The sequence below is a fragment of the Cimex lectularius genome, unplaced genomic scaffold (genome assembly GCF_000648675.2).
Source record: "Cimex lectularius strain Harlan isolate CLEC.00 unplaced genomic scaffold, Clec_2.1 scaffold28, whole genome shotgun sequence".
Classification (NCBI taxonomy): domain Eukaryota; kingdom Metazoa; phylum Arthropoda; class Insecta; order Hemiptera; family Cimicidae; genus Cimex; species Cimex lectularius.
Genome location: NW_019392712.1, coordinates 585,756 through 609,199, shown reverse-complemented (window position 1 = coordinate 609,199; position 23,444 = coordinate 585,756). Strand labels below are relative to the sequence as shown.

At 37.3% G+C, this 23,444-nt stretch overlaps 1 protein-coding gene across 4 annotated transcripts in view; it reads left to right on the top strand.

The window, feature by feature from the left end:
- The first annotated feature begins 8,365 nt into the window (after positions 1–8,365).
- The window catches only part of LOC106669984 (protein goliath-like), a 52,787-nt gene continuing 37,708 nt past the window's right edge, over positions 8,366–23,444 (top strand). For 2 of the 4 annotated variants that reach the window (XM_014399926.2, XM_014399928.2), the window contains exons 1-2: positions 8,370–8,917; positions 18,538–18,591. In XM_014399926.2, the coding sequence (XP_014255412.1) occupies positions 8,497–8,917; positions 18,538–18,591 (475 nt within the window). In that variant the 5' untranslated portion in view covers positions 8,370–8,496. Of the gene's footprint in view, positions 8,918–18,537; positions 18,592–23,444 lie in introns of all 4 variants that reach the window. The other 2 variants (XM_014399927.2, XM_014399925.2) reach the window with 2 other exon arrangements.

Here is a 23,444-nt window from a genome sequence, read left to right as displayed (position 1 = left end):
GAATGATTAGGTTAGGTAGGGTTATAGTTAGGGTAAGAAATAGGTTAGGCTAGATTAGGTTAGTAATGGTTAGTTTAGGTAGGGTTAGGGTAGTTAGAGCTGGGTTAGGTCAGTTAGGAAGGTTAGTTTAGGGCTTGAGGCAGCAGTGCTGGGAAAATACCGAAAAAAGGGCGGTGTACATATAAGATTTTTCCAAACATTAAAGACCGCATAAAAATGAAACATGTTCAGATTGGCCTTTACTCGCTGCAAGTTGTAACAGGCCACGGGGACTTTGCTTAAAAAACCACGCATTTAATTTAAGATTAAATTAATAAAGCTCTCCATTATGTCATGCAGAAGAGAGGAATCGACTGATCTTGTTCGAATTACATGCATCGTACTCGATGAATGCAAACTATAAAACAATTGGCGACTACAATTGAAACATTTAAGGTAGCATTACAAAGCTACACAAAATTATGTCAATGCTAAAATGGAACAAAAAAATGGCCAATAAAATGACTTGTCGTTTATGATCTAGAAATGCCTAATTATGATATTTTTTCAGTATTTAATTATTTATTAGCTTGTTAAAAATTGTATAAGCATTTCTTAAGTACATATTATATTCATTCATTTATTCAATGTTAAAGGATAGTATTTATTTAACATAGTCGGGTGTTTGCATTATGTTTGTATATATTGCATTATTATGCAATATATATATGTAAAAGAAGAGCAACAAAAGAAACTTTTTGAAATTTAATTAATTTTTATGAATGTCCATCATGAGGTCCATCTTGGATGTAGTAAAAATTCTGATTGATGACAAACGATCAGATGGAAGTATTGGGTGAAAACTGTCAACCAAAGCGAAAAGTCAGGGAAAACTGATAAAAGTAAGTAAAATTGGTTTAGGAGCAGAATGAAGAGAACTATACAGAAAAAACTTGACGGTTAGTGTAGGGATGGGTTAGGTTAGGAATAGTGTAGGTAGGGTTAAGGACTGTTAGGGATGGGTTAGGCTAGGTAAAGGGATTTAAAAAAAAAAATGAGAGTGGGAGTTATTTAAGTCGCACTTTCAAACTGATATCAAATTTAATAAATTAAAAATGACATTTTAAGCTTCAGTGAAGAATTTAAACGTGCATTTGGTAGTTAATCAGAAAGCCAATACCCCAGGTTGGGCGAGTCAACACGTCCTAGCCTGCGCTTGTAGCAATTTCTGCCTCGTCATCAACAAATAAAGAGCGTTGTCATCGAGGAAAACAAGTCACTTTGTATCAGGAACGGTTCCTCGGTAGTTACATCCAACACGGGATTTATTACACAGAATGTGTTTCGCTTCTCAGAGAAGATGGATAAATGAATGGAGGAAAAATCCAACTTTCGTTTGTTAATCTTTTAAGAACCAGTATCAGAGAAAAGCGAAAATCACACTCGTATATTTTAGTTTGGATTATAGATGCGTCAGGTTAGGAATGGTTAATTTAGGTAGGGTTATTGGTAGAAATAGGGATCATCCTTCTTGTCAGAAACATTTCACCCCTTTCTTCATAATCCTCTCCCATCGATCGAAGCGTTATTGGCCGCGTGAACTCCTCAGTGAGAGTTGAAAAACTAACATGTTTTTGGACTGGATGCATAGTTTTTGAGTTAGGTTAGGTAAGACTGGTTTAGGCTAGATTATGGTTTGGTTGAGTTAGGTTAGGTTAAGTTAGGTAGGTTTAGGGTTAGGGACGGCCTAGGTTATACCATTGTGATTCAATGTTTTTCTTAATGTTCTTTGAAAATGTGCTAGTGCGAAGCGTTTTTTTGTAAGTAGTAATTACAAACTGATATTAATTTATTTAAGCGCAGCATTTTGGAGCAGATGTTAATAATAAAAAAAATATATTTTAAGTTTCAGTAAACGAGAATGTACAATTTAAAGGTGATTTAATATTTGATTCTTTCGTCCTTCGGCGTTGTCCTTCCACAGCAACACATCCGCTCGTAAACTTTACCATATTCTGAGATGTTCTTCTTGTTGGACAAACCTTTTTTCCTGGATAGGATTAGGCTAGATATTTAGGATTCATATTTTATTACAGCAACACTTTGAAGACTGCTGCTTATTTACTCATAGGAGATGCCTTCACTTTCGGATTCAAAATAGTTACCAGAATTTATTCCTTTTTTTCATTTAGTCCGTTGGTAAGGTAATTACTGCGGGGTGTTGACTTTTGAGCACTCTATATTGTTGAATTATGATGACCGCGAGGTTTTTGATTATTCATGATCTGATACTGAAATCAATTGGAGGACGATTATTTTTAACATGCAGGATATTTTTAAAAGGAAAGAACAATATATTTGTGCGATCATGCGAATTGATTTGTGCCAGCGAATCGGGCACATACAGCATATGTAGCATTTTATGACAAAAAGAACAACTTAAACAAGAGTTTTATTTATTATTATTTACAATTAAAGGCTGATTTCATCGCCTCTCAAGTTCTTCCTTTATTTTAATTATCAACGATCTCTGATACATCTGGATTTATCGTTACGATTAAGCTATTGACCGTAGGCCTCGACCATAGGATAGATAAATTCGCGCTTCCCAGGCGGAAATGGATCCACACATACGCAAATGCCCTCAAGGCTGATTATGACCGTCAATAATCTTTAAGATAGTTTAGCGATTGAAGCGTCATGGTATTGTGTTCTCCTAAGTGATAATGAAATACGACTAACATGTTTTTGGGCTGGATATACAATTTTTTAAATTATGTTAGGTAGGATTGGTTATGCTAAGTTGTGTGGATGGGTTAGTTTGTGTTAGGTATGGTTAGGGTTAGGGACGGGTTACACAACCATGACTCAAAGACAAAATATTTCCAGGGTTTTGAATATACGTGGAAAATTTCAAATGGTAGACAAGGGTGAGGAAATGTAATTGAAAATTTCGAAAGAAAATCTACAAAAAAAAAGAATTTATACTTATTTTCGAACGGAAATTGAGAAATTGCATGCAGATAAATTTCTGTACATTTTTATTTTAGAAAAGCTAGTAACCTTTTCGTGGCATGTAAGTACGAATGCCTTTAATAAAACTGTGTGACCTTAATTTCATAAAGAAATCGTACAACACAGCTTCTGCCCGAGCCTGAATCGTCTGCTCCTGATATTGCCTGGGGAATATAATAACATAGTTTCCAGGAAAAAAGAAAAAAACAGACCGCTATCGATTTGTTTAAAATAACAAATTCATTTCGCTATTATTCACGTTGGTAGTTACCAAATGAAAACATTCCCCATTAATATACACTCTTGTTGTTGTTGTTGTTAGAAAATGGATTTTCTCTCATATCAGTCGACGTTGTAAATGTTAAGCTATTCAAATTTGAATTTGTTTGCATCTCATGTCAAGCGATTTTATTGGAATTTATTGCTATTTTATTACCTTATTGAAAACAGTGGATCCTATAAACGATTTCTTGTGGAGTTGGTGTAAAAGGTGCGTTGAGAACTCGACGAGCGAAGCGTTTTTACCACTGGCCTTATAAAATTTAAAAAAAAAATTGTCTGGTTATTTAGTTCAACCACCAAAATAGGTGATCCAAATGTTAACCTATTCAAAATTCCAAACTGTCAGCAAGGTTCGAATTTATTTTTTTAAAATAATCTACAAATTATATACATTGAGAACAAGGAGGCAAAGAGAAAAAAAATCTGTTTTAAAAGTTGTCACTAGCCATTTAAAATGAGACGGTTGAGCCAAAAAATAATTGTATTTTCTCTTTGGACGAATATTCTTGCATTTGACACAGTTACCGTAGAGTGAGTTGTGCTAGGTCAGGTTAGGAGTTACGGGAGAGTGAGATGTGTTAGTTCAGGCTAAGTTAGGTAGGTCTATAGTTAGGTAAGGGTTAAGGATGAGTAGGTTTTTTTCGGCTGGATATACATTTTTGCGTGACGATTTTCATAGGATGGGTTAGGTTAGGTAGGGTTATAGCTAGGGTAAGGGATGGGTTAGGTTAGATTAGGAATGGCTAGTTCAGTTACGGTTACGGATGAGTTAGGGTAGGGAAGGTGAGTTTAGTAAGAGCTAGAGTTAGAGATGGGTTAGGTTTGTAAGGTTATAGTTAGCGTTACGAATGGTTGGTTTAGGTAGTGCATCCACTTCAAACCATAAACCCATCCTTTACCCTGCCTAAACTAACCATCCGTAATCTAACCTAACTTTAACCTAATGTATCCCTTATCCTAACTACAACACTACCTAACCTAACCTGATTTGCGTTGGGTTTCCAAAAAAATGTATCCTCAGCCCAAAAAATTTAACTTTTAGATAAGAACTTTGGAAACTCGTACAAGTTTATCTTTTAAGTGATTTTTTATTTTCTTAACGAATAACAAACAAACACAAATGAATCAATCTCATAGGGTTTGCAATGCTCTTTTTATTGGTGTAGTCAAATTTACAGTTGGATTGACATTTTATGAGATATGGCGGACTACATGGAATAAAGTAATGAAGAGTTGAAGTAACCTGAAAAGAGTAGATATGTCGGGTACAATTGAGAATCAGACTTTGGACAATGGGGATTTTTAGTTCAATTTGACATGTAGGATCACCTGAAATATTGACATCTGTTCACTGGACACCATGTGGACATATGTTGAAACATATAAATTTAAACAAAATATCTAAATAAAGGTGACTTTTATATCTACATAAAATATACATTTTCTTTTTAATTTTTAAAACAACAGGTAACAACTAACCATCCTTAACCTCCCTACCTAAACTAAACGTTCCAATAGCCCTTAGAAGAACATTATAGTGTTATAGTTAGGGCGAGGGTGGGTTAGGTTAGATTAGAAATGGTTAGTTTAGTTAGGATTACGGTTAGAGATGGATTAGGTGCGGTTAGGAATGGCATTTAAGTTATAGTTACAGTTAGGGGTGGAATGGTAGTTTAGTAAGGGCTAGGGCTAGCGATGGGTTAGGTTGGGTAATGTTATAGTTAGGATTAGGAGTGGTTAGTAGAGGTAGGGTTAGAGTTGGGTATGTTTTTGTACATTTTTTGTTTGTCCATTTTCACTTTACTTGAGAGTGGGTTGGGTTAGGTTAGGTAAGGTTAGAGTTAGGGTAAGAGACAAATGAAATTTTCTTTTCTTTGAAAATATGCGAGTACGAGCGGTTAGATTAAGTTAGGTAAGGTTATAATTAGGATTAGGGATGTGCCTAAGGGTTTCTTGAAGCATTCTTTAAATATGTCTATCCTTGGTATGAAAACGCACTAAACATGGTTTTGCCCTCGCTAAAAGGTACTACATATAGGTAGTCAAGTTTCGATGTTGACTATTAATCAGAGGTGTGAAATGAACCTTCCATTATTCAATAGATTGTTGACTAGCCTTGTTACTATGATTACTGTTATTAGCGAAGAAAACTACTGTCACTTATTCTTGTAGTAAATTATGTAAAGGAAAAGTAGACATTGAAATAATGATTGTTATACGTGGCCTATACCCTGCATTTCAAACGCCTTTTTTTCTCAATAGATTGTCAGCAACCGTACCTACCAAATATGACCGGCAAACTATACACGTATCACCTAAAAATGTACTGGGTTTTTCCTTCACATTTTGTTTTCATTTAATTGTCACCTGCAGAGAGAACCCTGTTGACTGTGGCTTCTAATAGCTGTATGCTTTATTAGCCATAACTCGTCGAAGAACTTTTGCTCCTTGCTTAAATAAAGCCCTAATCCTAGGGGCATGTTCATTGGCTGCTATTTGCAAGATTTTAGAAGTAGTGGTGACATCGGTGGAAACTTTATTAAGCCACAAGCAGTGACCACGGCTGTGAGTACTCGTCGAAGAGTCTGGTTTAAACCTAATCCTACATAACCTAATCATTTGTAGGACTTATTGGGAAAAATAAAGTTGACATCCAATTACCTTATTATTAAAAAAAAAAAAAAAACTATGGTGGGAGAAATATTGAATTAACCCTTACCATAATTCTACATAATCCAACCTAACCTAAATTGTCCCTAACCTTACTTAACCTGACCTATTCCATCCCTAACCATTACTCTACATAACCTAACCTAGCCTAATCATACATAATATAACCAAACTTAATCTATTTTCCAGTAATGTGAATATATTCAAATAATATTCAAAAAAGGGTGTATCCAGCGCATAAAACACATCCGTCCCTAACCCTAACTTTACTAACCTAACATAGCCTAACTCTACATAACCTATCCTGACCCAACTCACTCTACGGTAACGCGAAAATCGTTGAAATACTTTTAAAGTACATAACCAATTAAAATTGTTTAGTACAACGAACCAATTTTCTTTTTAAGTTCATTTTCCCACAAAGGACCCATTCTTGGTACCATCCTTTATATCGTTTATATTGCTGACCTACCTATACATCCTAATACCGTCATCACCACCTACGCGAACGATAACACAATTTTGTCCTCTACCTTGAATTTTACCAAGACGAAGACTGATGCAGAAAGTGGAGGACAAGGCTGAATGAAGAAAATGTACTCAGTGTACGTTCACATTGTGAAAACAGTCTTGGCCTCCATTGTACATCAACAACAAAGCGATACCGACTTCCATTCAAGTCAAATACTTAGGACTGTACTTAGACAGCAGACTGTTATGGAATCCCAAGAAAAGACCTAAGAGACAACAACTCAACAGAAGATTTAGACAACCACGAAGACTTCTAGGACTAATATGACTAGACCGGCGAAACTAAACTAACCTTAGACAAGACTTTACGTTGGACGGAGTGGAACTGTGGGTTGTTGGGTGTTTCTGGGGTCTGGGTCGTTCTTTTTCTTTTCTCTTTGAAGGTTTTCTCCCAGATTTCTATCTCGTAGCTCCTGTTTTGTTCTTTTCTCTTTGAAGCTTTTCTCCCAGATTTCTATCTCGTAGCTCCTGTTTTGTGTTTTTTTGGCAGTCTTTTTTTTTAAATGTCTTCCAATCTTCTCGACCACGAACGGAACTTAATTGTTGTTTGTAGGGGTACTGACGTTTCCTCTTAAGCTCCTTAAGATTTAAGTTTTTGATAAAATTAACCTCACGCGTTTGGACCATGTAATTAGATTAAATGTCATCAGAGAAGAGTTGAACTACTTTGTAAACCATTTTTTTCTATAACACTTTCTTTGGGGGCTGAGTCTTCAGGATGAACCCAAAGACTTAACTGACTGTAAACTTAGGTAAATATGCTATAGGTTTTCAGTCTGAAAACATAGCGATTGAACACTGCGCCAGGGAAATAAAAACACTAGGAATACATTCCCGGAAGATAGCCAGCCATCATCTCTGACAATTAGGCAGCCTAATGTTTAGTGTTGCGAACTGCATGGAGGCCCTGGCGGAAGTCGGCGATATTCGGGGCATAGAGGCATTGAAAAAGTTGACCTTTGACCAAAGAGGGACTCTCTAGGACCCGAACCCTACTGTGGCCCAGTATCTTGCAACAAAAGAGGATACATTATAAAATGAATCCTTAGTGAGCCCTAAACTGGGTGGAACAATACCCCAGGCATGCGAAGAGATTCGTAGAAGGGCCATTCGTAAGTCTTAAAAAGGAATTACTGTTCGGTAACCGCAACAGAAGCAGCATTCTGGGTGGTCTGCTTGCTTGCTGGTAATGTTTCTTAAGAACTGGAGTACTGGCAGAAGAAAAACGGTGGAAAAAGAGTCAGCAGAACACATTCGATGTTTTTGTAAGGATCTATGAGAGGAAAAGCAGTAAGCAAGATGCTACACTAAGAAGCCGCTGGCAAGCCTTCATTAACTACATGAAGCTGGTCAGTGTGTTATAAAAAAACAAAAACAGAGGAGCACAATAGATCTAGTCAGGTGCAGAAAGCCTTGTGGCCGCCTCTTTTTTCGCTATCCTATCCCTAACCCTTCCTTTCGAGACAAATAAGCATCGCATTGAAATAGAGTTGGTATTTTGAATAAAGCAAATGGCAATCTGTTTGGTGCTTTTCTATGTAAGGCTTCAGTTCTTTTTTAATTTTAATTAAATCTGATGAATATTCAGTTAATTTTATAGGGAAACATGTTATTTAACCAGCTAATAACCGGAATCGCAATTAGTTTAATCCAAGCTCTTTTACCTTTTAATAAGGTAATAATGATAATAACCGAGGCATTACAATGTCGTTGGAAAAGTGCCTAAAACGGGCAAAGTGTAAATAGGCGACATAGAAAACATGTAGGTCGTTGATAGAGGTTAAGGACGGATCGGGCATAGCATAAATTGGGGAAGATATAGAAATGTATGTAAAATAGTGTAGTGGGGTAGGTCGCGAGTGGGGGGTCGAGGCACGATCGCGGATCACCCGTCGAAATCCGCACAGTCGAGGCTCGAACGGAGCTGAGGAAGAAGCCGAGTGTGTTGCACGCCGTGTCCCCTCTCACAAGACGCGCGTCCATTCCAGAACAGAATACGAATATAAATTTTTTTTTACGATGTCAATCCTCGGGTTCGCCGTACTAGCCGTTGTGTTGATCAGCGAAAAGACTAACGGTTTCTTAATGATGGACGGGATCATCAGGCCGGCGATAATATCGTATTCGTTAGTGGAGGACGAGGAAAAAGTGAAAATCGAGAGGCGTGAAAATGGAAGATTCGGCGAGAGTTACATCGGCTCCTTTTACGGAAATCTTCAACATATAAACGGCACGGAACAAGACGACACCGGCTGCGAGCTTCCCTGGTTCGAGGACCGTCCTCCGGCAAAACCGTGGGTCGCGCTCGTCAGGAAAGGAGCATGTCCCTATCAAAAACAAATCGAACTTGCCGCACAGCACGAAGCCAGTGGTATTATCATTTACGATGACAAGAACTCGACACATCTTCCAAAAGTCAACATCATCAAGAAAAACGAAGGTACGTTGTAGTTTCGTGCTGAAGACGAAGGATTTGGCATAGAAAGTCAATCAACACGTCTTTCAAGTTATTAAAAACCAAGAATCTTTCTAAGATTTGGACTTAGGACTGTTTTACAAAACAGTCCATTGAAAGTAAATTAACTTTTTTCCAAGTTTCAATGAGTACAACAAAGCTGGTAAAAAATCAAGTATGGACGTTCACCAAATTGTACCGGTTTCGTGCAGAAGACGAAGGATTTAGCATAGAAAGTCAGTCAAAAAGTCTTCAAGTTATTAAAACTAAGACACTTACTAGGATTTCGACTTAGCTCTGCTTTACCAAAAAAAAAAAAAAAATCCATTGAAAATACATTTACTTTTATCTTAAGTTGCAATGAGCACAACAAAACTGGTAGAAAACACAAGTGTGGACGTTAAACAAATTATACAGGTTTCATGCGGAAGACAAAGGATTTGGCATAGAAAGTCGGTCAAAAAGTATTTCAAGTTATTAAAAACCAAGAAACTAACTAAGATTTGGACTTAGTTCTGTTTTATAAAAAAATCCATAGAAAGTAAATTTTTAAAGAAAAATATAAGACATTGCTAAGTAATAAATTAAACTGGGTAAAACAATTTTACCTAAAATGTGCCTATGGAGACAATGAAGAAAATATTCAGTTCAGTGTGAAGTAATTTCTCCTTTTGTGTTGACCACCGCTTACATTTGACGTGGTACCGATTTGATGAGGTTTTGAATGTTATGCTGTGGTTTATTTTCATACTCTTCCAACAGCGCCATTCTTAATCCCTGCAAATGCTCTGGCATCACTGGACGACCTTTAACCCTCTTTGATAACTCGTCCCAAAGTCGGGACTAAAAGCTGGCCACTGCAAGCATTGAATTGAAGCCCGTTAAGTAGTCACCAATTATCGTAGATGTGTGGGGTTGGCATTGCCATGCACCAAAATAAAACTGTCGACAATTTGGAGGATTGTCTAAGAAATAATTAAAAATATTAAGGGTGATCATTTTTTGCCTCTCAAGGTAGTTTTTTTTTTTCAATCGTCTCTTATTGAAAAATCGAATTTTTATTAATCAACCGTTAATTTTACATTGGTGATAAACTGATAACTGACCCTTGAGAAACGTTGTGAACCTAGTCTAACTTAACCTTACCCTTCCCAAACATTACCTAACCTGACCGATTACGTCCCTAATTCTAACTATACATAACCTAACCTAACCCAACCCACTCTCCGGTACCGCAAAAATGGTCACCCAAACAAATATGTATTACGCCAAATAAACATACCATCACCATTAAATTTTAATTAGCTTAAAATTTATACAAGAATTTTGGAAACTCGTAAAAGTTTATCTTTCAAGTGATTTTTTGTTTGTTTAAAGTTACTATAAAAAATGAATCTCATAGGTTTTTCAATGCTTTTTCGATTGGTTTAGTCAAATTTACGATAGGATTATCATTTTATGAGATAAGGCGGGCTTTATGCAATAAAGTGAAGAAATTTGAAATGAAAAGTGTGAATATCTTGGTTACAATTGAGAATCGGACTTTGGACGATAGGGACTTTTTAGTTCAATTTGTCATGTACGAAAACCTCCTGATGTAATGACGTCTATTCATTGGATACCCCAGAATGTAACTGTCTAGTATAGGATGAAAAGATTAAGAATATCTGATTGGATTCAGTGGTCAGAAATAAAGGAAACCTTTGAATTTTTGAGTAGGAACAATTTTATTTTAATTTTGAAGTAGAGTTTCAAGTGCCTTAGACTAAAGAGTCACACATGCCTTGCGATTCATTACGAGTGTAAACGTCAGTGGTTGGTTTTGCGCAGAGCGGAAACGGAAGAAAAATGAAGGGCATTTGAACCTGATTTATATTCCAATGGCTTATTTTTTAAGTTCCTGTTGTGGGCTTTCTCGATTATACCTCGCTCGGTCTTCAAGGCTGGGCACGAGAAAAAGCCAAATGGATTTAAGAAGACCGTTACCGAGTTTGAATCAGGCCCAAAAACAAGAGTCAAAACTTCGGTTTATAATTTCACAAAGTGTTCATGCCAGTTTGAAGATTTTGAATTAATAAAATTTGAATTGGAGAAATTGTTCAATTTTGTTCTGCCGCTGGACGACGATAATTTAGAAATAGATTCGAGAAGAGGTTGTTGACACGGTGGTGGACATTCTGAAAATACACGGACGAAACTTCATTGTATTCGCAGCAGACGTGCTTTGTGTAAAACGCGTCAAAAGTTGATTTACTCTTAAACTATTTCCGCATGTTTGCGCTTCTGGGCTTTGTCTTAGGCGTATTTTTAAACCCTTGCAACTAGCGATGAACTTTGAGGAGACATGGAATTTTCGAAAATGTTGTTGATTGATCAATTAAACAGTTAGCAGTGAAAATGCTTTTTGTTGTTGTAAGCCGTTGAGCACAACGAAACAGATAGTCACTGTGTATTATTTGGTCGAGGTACTTTTGAATTCGCCTACATTACGAGATTGTTGGATCCATATAATCCTGCTCTGCCTGCCCTCGCTGGGTTGGTCTGTCACACCCTCTCGCCATCTTCAGTGTTTCTTCTGGGTAGCTGGAGGTATAAAGAGCGATGAACCTGTAATTTGATCCTAACGGACCATCTTGGCCTGCCTATCCTCGCGGGCTTGGTCCGTCAGATGCTCTCGCCATCTTCAGTGTGTCTTCTGGCTAGCTGGAGGTATAAAGAGGGATGAACCTGTACTTTGATCCTAACCGATCATCATGGCATGACTATCCTCGCCTGGTTAGTCTGTCAAACCCTCTCGCCATCTTCAGTGTGTATTCTGGTAAGCAGTAGTATAAAGAGCGATGAACCTGTAATTTGTACATTGTTCCTTTTTATACGCTGGTTACTGACCGATTGGAAACTTAGGTACTGTAATAGTAACTAGCAGTGTAGCCAACCTGTGGTGGTAGCAATGTTACTAACTTACATATTCACTCATATCGATCTGTGAGATTTCTCTTTGTGTTATTAATTTTTGATCCAGAAATGTTTAAAATATAAGCCAACGTTTTTAAAATTAATCAATGCATGACGTTAATTGGATTTTTTTGTCATATTTTTGTATTCAAAGGAAACGATGAAGTTGTGAGAAGCTCTGGCCTGCTGTGGCTGATTGTGGGTGTTTCACACGTTTCATACGTCCCTTACTTAGTGAAGCCTTGTTAAAATGTTAATTGAATTGTGAAGGAACACACATGGGATAAACTCCAACATTTTTAAGTTCATTGATCTAACTTTTATCGTTCGACTGTTATTCTATGCACCCAATTAAGTCACGTAAAACGGAGTACACCTATTCCCAGAAATAGCCTCCATCGACTAATAAAGTAACGTTTTATTATAGTAAAAAGAAGTTTTAAAAACTTAATAGAGTAAACAAAGAAGAAAAAATGATGTCGCAAAAGGAAAAGTGGAAAGTATAATTTGTAAGACCAAAAACGAGGAATTGGCCGAACCGGTTTTCTCGCTAATAAAATACCAAACCTGACACGTCAAGGGGATCGTCTCGGTTGCTAAAATTGTTAAAATTTATACACGGGAATCGGAAGTGAAGAGTCAAATCTGAAACACGAGTATACGATCATTATCAAGCGGATTGTTTGTACTTCAACGTACTACGCTAGGTTGGTTTGGGTTAGGTTAGTTTAGGTAGGGTTAGGGACGAGTTAGATTTGGTTGGAATTATATTATATTGAATTGCTGTACTAGAAATTATTCAATTTGCCACGCAGTAGGAGTCGAGCAGAGAAATGAGCTTGGATTCACTAAGCTCGAAGTACCCAGGGACTCGGCAAGAGATTACAGAGAGAGCACGGGATAATTTCTCGCTCCATCCACGGGGTTAAGATATAAAAGTTCCCCTGTCAATTTGAACAGCATTGAGAATTTCTTGTCTCTTTAAGAGCCCAACTACTGGGCGATTCATTATCCTCTTTCTTGATTGAATGTTTAGTTTCTTATAAAACAAGAACGTGGACGACGGATATGGCATTAGTCGCAGCCTCTTCTATAAATGTCCCTTCCAATGATGCAAGTCTGAAAAGTCCAGATTGACGATATTTTGAACCATGAAGTTCTCCTATTGATTACTTCAATTGCTAATCGGAAGTGGAAATGATGGTAAATTTAAAACTTTGAGGCAGTACATGAAATGCAATTTTAATGTGAAACCTCCTGCACTCACTCTACCTCAATTGGGAGTGTTTGTTGGTAAAGCAAGCAATCTCTTTATGAAAAATCGTAATAATTTTTCTATACTCTCAAATCTCTGAAATCCCCAAGTCTGTGAAGTAAGAAGTAGATCTAGCCATAGAGTTCAAAAGCTTATTTTTTTAGAAAGAGGGATCCTGTTCTTCGCAAGGAAACCCTACCGAACATTAGTTAGGGCCATCTTCGCAGAAGAGACTTTCTCTTTTATGTGTGACACAAAACAGATTTGATGGGGCAACACCACACAAACAACACCCAAATACTTATATCTATTGACATTTGAGATCTTCCGTACCACCTTGAGGACAGTTAAAACGCCACAATTTTAGATCACAAGCGTAGAGTGAATCCCTATTGGACGCAGTAATTTTTCAAAATATTTATATTTGATTGAAGTCCATGGGGGTTTCATCCATAGTAACGACGGTATAAATTAACCAACTGACTTTCATATCGGCAGCTTTTCCCGTAGCCCTAGGTAGATCGTCCAAAAAAATGGAAATGAAAAGTGGGATTAACACACCCGTCTATCTCCAGAATCAACAAAAAAAATTCTGAAAACCCTCTTTACCTCTCACTGCTGAATTAGTTTTTCTATACTGGGACTGAATCATGGCCACAAACTTGGACGATAGACCTAGATTAAGTAGTAACCGCGTCTAAACCCTGCTTGAAAGTCGCTAAGTAAATTGTTTTCTGTAAACTGTTTTCTAAATTCTAATTTTCGAAGAAGTAGGCCCGTAAATATTTTAGCAATAGAGTCAATACATGAAATGCCTCTATTGCTAAACACCACACTGGCTTCTTCTTGTTTAAATAGGGGGGAATCAATGGATAAACCATTGAAAGAACTGGAGGTTAACCCAGCATCATAAATAAAATTATAAAATATCAATAACGTTTCAAACAAAATATTAGGAGAGTATCTAAAAAATTCAATCGGGATGCGGTCGATACCAGGCGCCTTGTTATTTTTCAAATTGCTGAGCACTGACAACAATTCATCTAGAGTGAAGAGAGAATCAAGAACAGAAATTAGCTATAGATGGTTGAGCATACTGTAACTTTTTTTACGAGGGTTCGCAACAACAGATGTCATATCAACCCTCGGGGTGCCGGTATTTCTGAAATAAGTCCATTTTTAAGTATGTCGGAATTTTACCTTACAATGATGAGCGCTGTGTATCGTTGCGGCTACCGACGCCCCCAAAATGTAACTTTAACAGCTTAATAGGGGGATTTAATAGATTATTGGAGTGAATGACCCAATCAGACAGAGAAATTTCATTTCCACAAACAAAGCTTTTATCCTTGAAATGATTAAATATTTGCCATAATTCTTTGGAATTCCTAACTTGGCGGCCCTTGTTCATTAAGGTATCCAAATAATCCATTTTCTTTCTCTTACGGATAAATTTGCATTCCCTGTTGGCATCGAGATAAGAATTTCTTACAATCCGAGAATTAAAGCTTTTAAACAGTTTTAATAAATTGAATGATTTATTTCTGGCATGAAGACAAGCTCCGTCTTCGTATCAAGGATTCCTTTTTTCCTCTAATATAAGAAGGGTTCTGAACCCGACCTGGGCAGGATAAAGTTATAGATTCTGTTAATAAGTTAAGCCATTCTTGAATATCGAAAGGAAAAGAGGGAACGCATCGTATTCAGCCAATTTTAATCTGTAAACATACGCCCATTCGTTGGACCAATGTAGCCGAGGTAGTAATGGTAAGGCACATTCCACTTTATTCACATCGAAATTCAACTCAATATACGGAGGCTAGTGGTCAGCATATAAATATACAGCATCCCCGGTTTGTCTATCATCGCTGTTTTCAATACTTCAGACGGCTTTCACCAAGTAGTGGGCCATGTAAGTAGCGTGAGTACAAGTCTTGCGCGTCGTTCAAATATAAGCAAGGATTCGACTTGCTTCACCGTACTTATAAACCAGACCCATCGAAAAAAAGGCATGGTACAGATCGTCTTTGACTTTATCATGCAAGACTCAGACTCCTTCTTTTAAAGTGCGGTCTTTTCCCCGCCCTACTTACATCCCCGATATAACTCTGCAAATGGCTAAATGCGTCTAATAAGATTACAGGCAGATATTTCGGCCTTTGCCATCTACAGCTTTGTTTTATTCTTTGGTTGTGTTCATAAGTGTCATCAGATGTTCTTTGCATTTTTTTTATATTTTCTAAGATTCTGTATACAGTTTTTATCTAGTGGGTCAGTGCTTATCTGAGTTAGGTTGGGCTGGGTTAGGTTAGGTAGCATCGTGGTAATTAATAATAATATTAATAATTTCAATCTTGGAGAGCAAACATTTCATGTTGTTTTATAATTGTATAAATGAAACCAATATATTAGGTTATTTAAGGTTAGGGACGGATCAGGACACTTTATTACCACACAGCTGTATGCCAAACATTTTATTTAACGTAGTTTTTTTTACTATTTCATGTTAAAATCTAATTCTTTCATAAAGTTATTAACTACATTCAAAACATTCTTTATAATATCAATTTTGGCAACTGGCCAGATTAGATTAGGATTAGATTAAGGGATAGAGACATGTTGATGAGGTAAGGTTAGGTTATGTAGGCTAGATATTACGCTATATATTATATGTGTATCCAATATGTATATTTAACTTCTTTTGGTTTTAATACATTCTTTCGAAATCTAATTATTTTATAAATGTATTAAATACAGTCACAAAATTCTTCATAATTTCAATTTTGACAACTGACCGGGCTTTTGCTAGAATTTTCCTCCTGAAAAATGGTTAAGTGTTACATTTTTGGTGTTGTGTTATTTTTTTATATGTTGTTTTTGTTTGTACTTAGTTTTTGTTTTGACTCTGTATAATGCTTTCTTTCAAATGGTGTAAACGCGTGCAAGTTGGATGGTTCGAATTTTCCTCTGTAGCGTGTTATTGTACATATAACATATGTAGTTTTGGCTAGTGGGTCTATCTTGTTGATGTTTTGTCTCAGAAGTTTTTCTACTTTTTCGAACATTTTTAGTGCAGTATTTAGACTTAACTTGTGAAATAGATAGGCTAGTTTGTATATTTTCTTTTCTTATGAATGTTATGATCAGTTTTACGTCTTGTTAGGGATGGTTACGGTTCCTTCAACCGGATGATGAGCTAAGGGCTCGAAATCCGGATCGTTGCAAAACAACTTACTGTGAGTAGGAACTACCTTTTTTTTTTTTTTACTTGGTCAACGGTAGGCGATAAAGGGTTTTTTATTTTAAAACGTAAAGGTTTTTAATTTTTTTTTTTTTTTTTTTTTTAAAAAGGATTCAGTTTTACGTCTGTTATTTATTTTTTAGGAGTCATTTTATTTTAATATAAACCAATTTTACCTTGGTCGCTTAATTGGCCTTTGTTATTTGAATTCCCTCATATTCTATGTTAAGTTATCTCAGACTGCTAAAAAATTTTATAGAATTTTATAGGGTTTGTAAAGTTACAGCAAAAAAAGAAGATATTAGCACTTGCGTGTACGTTATTCTATCGACGTCGGCCGATGTGTTTAACATTCGGCGTGTTGCGTTCGTCCAAATATTGTCTCATTATTCAAAATTCACTTCTTCTCACTTTTCACACGTCTGTGTTTTTCTTCCTCATTTTTGTTCATTCTGAAATATTGCCCATTAACGTGAACTCACTTGTATGCCGAGGTTAGCTTTTAAATCTCTACAAAATTATTTTCAGTTGGGAATGGGAAATTATCCACCACAGTACTTTGTTATTTAAGCATCACAAATATAAATTTGTTTAGGCATTTTTCTTTGTCTAATATTTTAAACGCCTTTTGGCCCAAACAATGGTAAACGAAATACTGACATGTAAAGATTAGGTAATTAGCTACAATTTGATTTGTGAACACATGTTTTGTCATATTTTCCTTGGGTCTTACGGGGACGAGCAAGTTGGTGTGTCACGGGTTTGGACCAAACTTTTTTTGGTGATTTTACACTCCAAAATATCGGACACATATACGTCACTTCTTGTAAATTGGCCCTAGTTTTTCCACCAGAATATATCATTTTGTATACGTGTCTGATATTTTGGAGTCACCAATAAAGTATGGTACAAATTCGTAACATGGTCGTTCCCTTGATAGTTCACTGACACCGAGCTACATCAATTAGTGACATCAAAGTTATTAGATAACTAATGTTACGTTAGGTTAGAAATGGTTAGGTTAGATTAGGTAGGTATAAGGTTTGGGTTAAGGTTGGTTGTACGGACAGGTTAGGTTAGATTTCAAATTTTATTAATGAAGCAAAAGGTAGGGTTAGGTCGCTATTATCACCCGGCTATATATCACACTCTATTTAACTTTGTTTTTACACGGTTCTGTCAAAATATAATTATTTAATAGAGTTAAAGTTCCTAACGAGTTGTACCCTCCCAACCTCAGGTAACGGCACTGTAAGACAACCAGAGATTTGTCGTCTAGACACCGGGCATGTGCCACCTAAGGCAAGAACCATGAATCCATGTAATGTCCAACAACACTGCGATAAACCAATGGCTCGGAATACAAGGAACTGCTTCTCGCTCGAAGTTAGATGAAGCCACGGGGCCGCCTCCCATTGGCGATTTACAGCATCGGATGCCATATTTAGCACGAAACATTTTTCACCGTGCGGTGGCCCCGACCTGATGCGTAGAGAAACCGTCCGACAAAAGTAATTATCATGCAAGTTAACAGTCATCTCGACAGCCGTAGAAACAAAATCTAGTAAAAATATACCATCCATTGTTACCGTGGGGCATAGGTCCTCAAGTAGGACATAATAGGCAAGACCTAGTCTTTCCAAGTAACTACCTTACCCGTTCGAGCAAATTTCTGTAAGGTCACCTCGTCAGGTTGCGCCTCACATTCGCAGGCCGATCCTGTTTACCCTTAATTAGATCATTATCTACAGTGATGGTTTCATATTCGACAGGAAGCCAACTACCAACACGATTCTGAGGGTGTACCTTTACGGAGCAAAAGTTCAACCCCCCCGGTTATGCGAATTCTCCTATAGAGGATCGACCTGCTACTACTAAACAGTTGATTTTCCCTTTTGTAATTCAGCCCTAAAAAGAAGGTCATGTGAAGGCAGGGGCACCGTGATGTAGTGAGCAGTTATCATGGCACTTCTCTCTAAGGCGCTCTGGAACAGAGTTGGTGCAACCGGTTTCAGTGGGTGAAACTCCATTTTCGAAAGAATGTGCCCTTTTTCAGGGGGGAGGGTATTAAATCATACTTAAAATTGAAACATCGTTCCCTTTTTTTGCCGAAAATTTTAATTCAAATTAAATAGTCCGTTGTTATTGTTTCAGGGGAAACACAGTCGTCGAACTGGAGCAAGCTATTTCTTCGTACATCTCCTCAAGGTATTTATTAACTTTACATGATACACAATATATTACTTAGTAAAATAATGGTTACCAGACTTAAGGATTTTTTTTAGCCTTCTGCTGTTAGTAAATGTTATTCCCGGAGTTTTTATCGTTTTCTTCTAAAAATTGTTTGTATATTTTTGTATTTGGTAGTTAATCAGAAGGCTATATACCGAGTTGGGCGAGTCGACACGTCGTAAGCGGAGAGTGCAGCAATTTCTGCCTCGTCATCAACAATATAAAGAGGCCTTGCGTTGTCATCGAGGAAAACATGTATATTTCATATTCAGGAACGGTCCCTCGGTAGTTACACCCAGCACATATATTTGACGGCATGTGCGTTTCGTTTCTCAGAGAGGACGGATGATATGAATCAATGGAGGAAATCCTACTTTCCTTTGTTTACTTTTTAAGAGCCAGTACCAGAGGATTGTGGAAAGCGAAAATCAGACTATTACATTTTTAGGTTAAAGGATGGGTTAGGTTAGGAATGGTTAGTTAGGAAGGGGATCTAGTTAGTGTTATATTGGATAGGTTAGAATAGATAGATTTATTGTTGTACTTATGGGCTAGGCAATAAGTTTTTGCAGTTCGCAAAAACAGCTACAAGAACTCATTCAAGAAGATTCACAAACGATTACTCTTTCACGCAAACCCTTTTGTCAGTAACCTTCATCTCGCACCCTTCCACCTATATTATTGAAGGCTCACTAGGCTCGCGACCTCTCACGTGACAGCGAGGGTGACTAACATGCTTTAGGGCTGGATAAACAAATTTATTTTGCTTTACCAGGGAGTGCACATGGGTTGAGTTAGGTTAGGTTAGGAATGGTTAGTTTAAGTGTGCAATAGTTAGGGTTATATATTGGTTAGGTTACTTTAGGTAGGGTTATAGTTAGGGTAATTAAGGCTAGGTAGGTTTATTGTTAGGGTTTGACCATGCATACGCTCTTCAAATAGGCAAAAACAGCAACAAATGTATTATTGTGACAGAACAGCGTCACTGATATCGTAACCTCCTAAGTGAGAGTAGAGTAGGACTAACAAGTTTTTGGGTTGGAAACACAATTTTTTTATGACCATTATCGTGTCCGTATCATCAGGGGTTTGTCCTAGGCCCTTTCTTCTGGAACACGGTTTACAAAAGAGGGTAACAGAGGAAGGGAAATCTTGTCGTGCTGGTAGAGGAAGAAACGAAAAAGCGATTACTTTACCAGGATGATGGTTGTAAAGGTTGTAATTTGAATTTGGTGTGCTGAAAGGAAAGAAAATAAGAAGAAAATGTCAAACCATAAACTTAAAACGCACGATCGGAACTGCACCTACATTGTCCTTATAATACAGGTCAAATCATTCAAGCCGAGCATTAAAGATAGTTCGGAAATAAGCAAAAACCTCAGTGCCTCAGAACATCTAATAAGTTTGAGAGAAAAAATAAGATGCACATACGCCAAACTCACCAACATTGCCAACTCAACATGGAGATAATAACCAAAGCCCTATGCACCCTCTATAAAAGTGTTTGCCATTCGATTGCAACTTATGGAGCAGGAGCATGGGTGGTTCTTAACTTGAGAATCAAAAATTTTGGAACCAAGCCAAAGATCGCATTGCTGAGGAAGACCATAAAACGATATCCATATAAACGATATATAAATTCCAAATCTCTGATATCCGTTCTTCTTATAGAGGACTGAGGAGCCATTGGAATGGCTGATCAGATGCTCTTCGGGGGAAGCGAACGGTTTCTGGTCAAATAGTTAAAGGAAAGATGACAAAAAAAGTGAGAAAATATCATTAAAGGCAGGCTAACTTTCCAATACATACTTCCCAATCCAAACTGGATCCTCTTCGATTACTAGTCCAGCCAAACTATGTCAGGGCACTGAAACTTTGCCAGCTATCTGCATAAATTCAAAAGAAAAGACATCCCCCTGTGTACGGAGAGCGGAGTCACAATATCTGCATCTGTAAGAAGTTTGCGAGAGAGCGAGACTTTAAAAAGAGCACTCGAGTAGCTGTCCTCCCACCCTCAAAGATCTAGTCCAAACGACGCAACACTACCAGGCTTAAGACGTTTCCTGTGATAATACTGTGATGGATATTTTATTCGTGTTGATTTATTTTATTAGTAAGTAGTAAGTAAATTACGATAATTTTTAGCATGCCAGGTAGCCGTTTTTTCCACCGGTATGGGGTTTCCCCTATGCACGGCCAATTGAAGGAGGGCAAATAAAAAACATTATCTCGTTAACAGGGAGTGGGCATGGTCTAGGTTAGGTCAGGTTGGTTAGTTAGGGGTAAGGGTTAGGGACGGTTTAAGTTACACAACCATGTGTGTGTTTTTTCTTTATTTTCTTTGGAAATGTGCTAGTGCGAAGCGTTTTTATATAAATAGTACTTACAAATTGATATGAAAGTCACTTAAGCTGAAATGAACTGCGACATTGGAGCAAATGTCAATAAAAATAAAATAAAATAAAGACACTTTAAGTTTCAATAATCGAGAATATAAAATTTAAAGCTGATTTAATATTTGACTTTTTCGTCCTTCGTTGTCCTTCCACAGCAACACATCCGCTCGCAAACTTTACCATATTCAGAGATGATACTCGTGTTGGACAAGCCTTTTTCCTTATTGTGCTATTAAAGAGTAGGGGCAGAACAAATGTCTTTTTGTATAGATTTTGTTCCGCGTTGGCGTCTTTGTAATTTTTTTATTATTCTTATTTTTTTTAAACATCATTCTCCGATGCAACAAGTGAAACATATGGTATATACGTATAAAAAATACCATGAAAACACGAACAGCAACCATCCAGTGATGGAAGCCATTATTACATCAATATGATGAATGGGATGAACTCCATCCAAGGAGACCGATGGCAAGTAGTGAGGTCGTCGAGGGGCGGCCACAGACGCTTCTGTCTCCTGTTAGGATTGTTAGGTGACGTGGTGGATGGCAGGTTTTTGACGATAGGGTTCAGATAATGGGATAGTGTGGAATGGAATCTTTCTTATTTAGCGTTATTATTATGCTTGTTGATTTGGTTTTATTGATCTTGATTCTCCACTGTCGGAGCCAGGATTCGAGGATATGTAAGTAATTTTGGAGATTACGGAAGCTGCGACGGGATCTTTATCGGGAAAAAGGATTAGCATCATCGGTAAAAGTGAGGGTTAGGTTGCGTAGGTAGGTCGGAGGTATAGATTGAGTAAAGCAGAGGAGCAAGGACCCATGCTAGATAGAATGGATAGGAGATAATGAAGTTTTGTGGGTTACTTGGAAGGAACGATCGTTAAGACAGGATCTTAGAGTAAGGTAATAAATAGAATGGTGGTAAGATGTTCTGGAGTTTCCACAATAGGCCAGAGTACCATACTCTTTCAAAGGCTTGGTGTATATCCAAGAAACCACTAGTGCGATATTGTTTTAGCTCAAGGAATGTGGAAATAAGGTCTATTATGCGGTGTGCTTGTTCTACAGTCGAGAGGCAACTTTGAAAGCCGAATTGGTGATAGGGAATTATTTTAGTTGGAATTTCTTTGGGCAGGCAGATCAATGAGAGCTTTTGCAGGATTTCGCCAATAGTGGGCAAAAGGTTGATGGATTGGTAGGAGGTAGGAAGGAGATGAGGTTTTTTAGCTTTTGAGAGCTTTCTGATGGAAGAAAATTTCCAAAGGGCGGGAAAATCCGTTGGACGGCATTGAGACAGGAACCATAAACGTTTAGTTCGGTGTCCGATCATCCTAGTCCTCCAATTATCGCTCTGTCAGACTTCTTTGACCTTTCCCCCATATATAGGAATGAAAATTACATTAGTGACAGGGGAAATAATAAAACAACAAGGCAAGTTCTAAAAATGAATATGGCTTAGATTGGATGGACAAACTTGGAATTGGTAACGTCAAGGTGGAAGAAGACAGGCTTCAAGAACACAACTCAAAACGGACCATATTATAACATCACTCAGAGTAATTATGAATTATACTGTTACAAAAGAAAATTTTTCTTTAGAAACCGTTTGTTTGGTGTTGTGATTATGTCTTCCGTCATGTTTATTTCCTGTGTTGAGAAACACGTTTCAACAATTATAATCTTCGGTGGCGGGTTTACTTCGGAGAATCTCAATAGCGATAGAGACTATGAGAATAAAAAGTCTAGGCCGAGGATACAGCAATAATCAACATTTGATGTAGACCCTTGAAAAACGCCCACCGTTTTTGTTGTGAAATTTTTGCACAGAGTCGTCTATAAAATTGTACGGTTGTGAAAACGTTTAAATTGGGCACGTGAGCAGGTTTATGTGGGGCCTCCACTTGCTGGGTGCTTCCTTAGCCCACGTGTTCTACTCGTCCTTGTTTGGCTGTATAATTCGGCTTCCCTGGCAATGCAATTAAGACTGATCGACCTTTACTTCCTAATTTAATATTTTTCTCTCTTCCAATTTTAAACATTTTACCTTTGAGGTACAGCCTTGGGCTTCGTTATTTTAAACGAGGTTCCGTCCATCTTCGCGTACAGTGTTTATTGTTAGTGTGAAGAAACTTATAGTACTTTGGACTTATAGATATTGCTGATAATCAGAATTTATTATCGACTTGTGATGACAGGCGACTGACACAGAGCAAAGAATTGTATACTCTTGTAAATGCACATTATTATTGTTTTGTAGGTATTTTATTGAGGTCTAATAGCCGATTTTTTACATCCAATGATAAGTTTAGATGAATTAATTAGTACATTACAGGGTGTAAACCTGAACGTCTTTTAGCACATTTTCTTTTGGTAAAAAGGGAGTTTAAAGTTTCAAATATACGCTTAAACAAACAACATTGGGCATTCT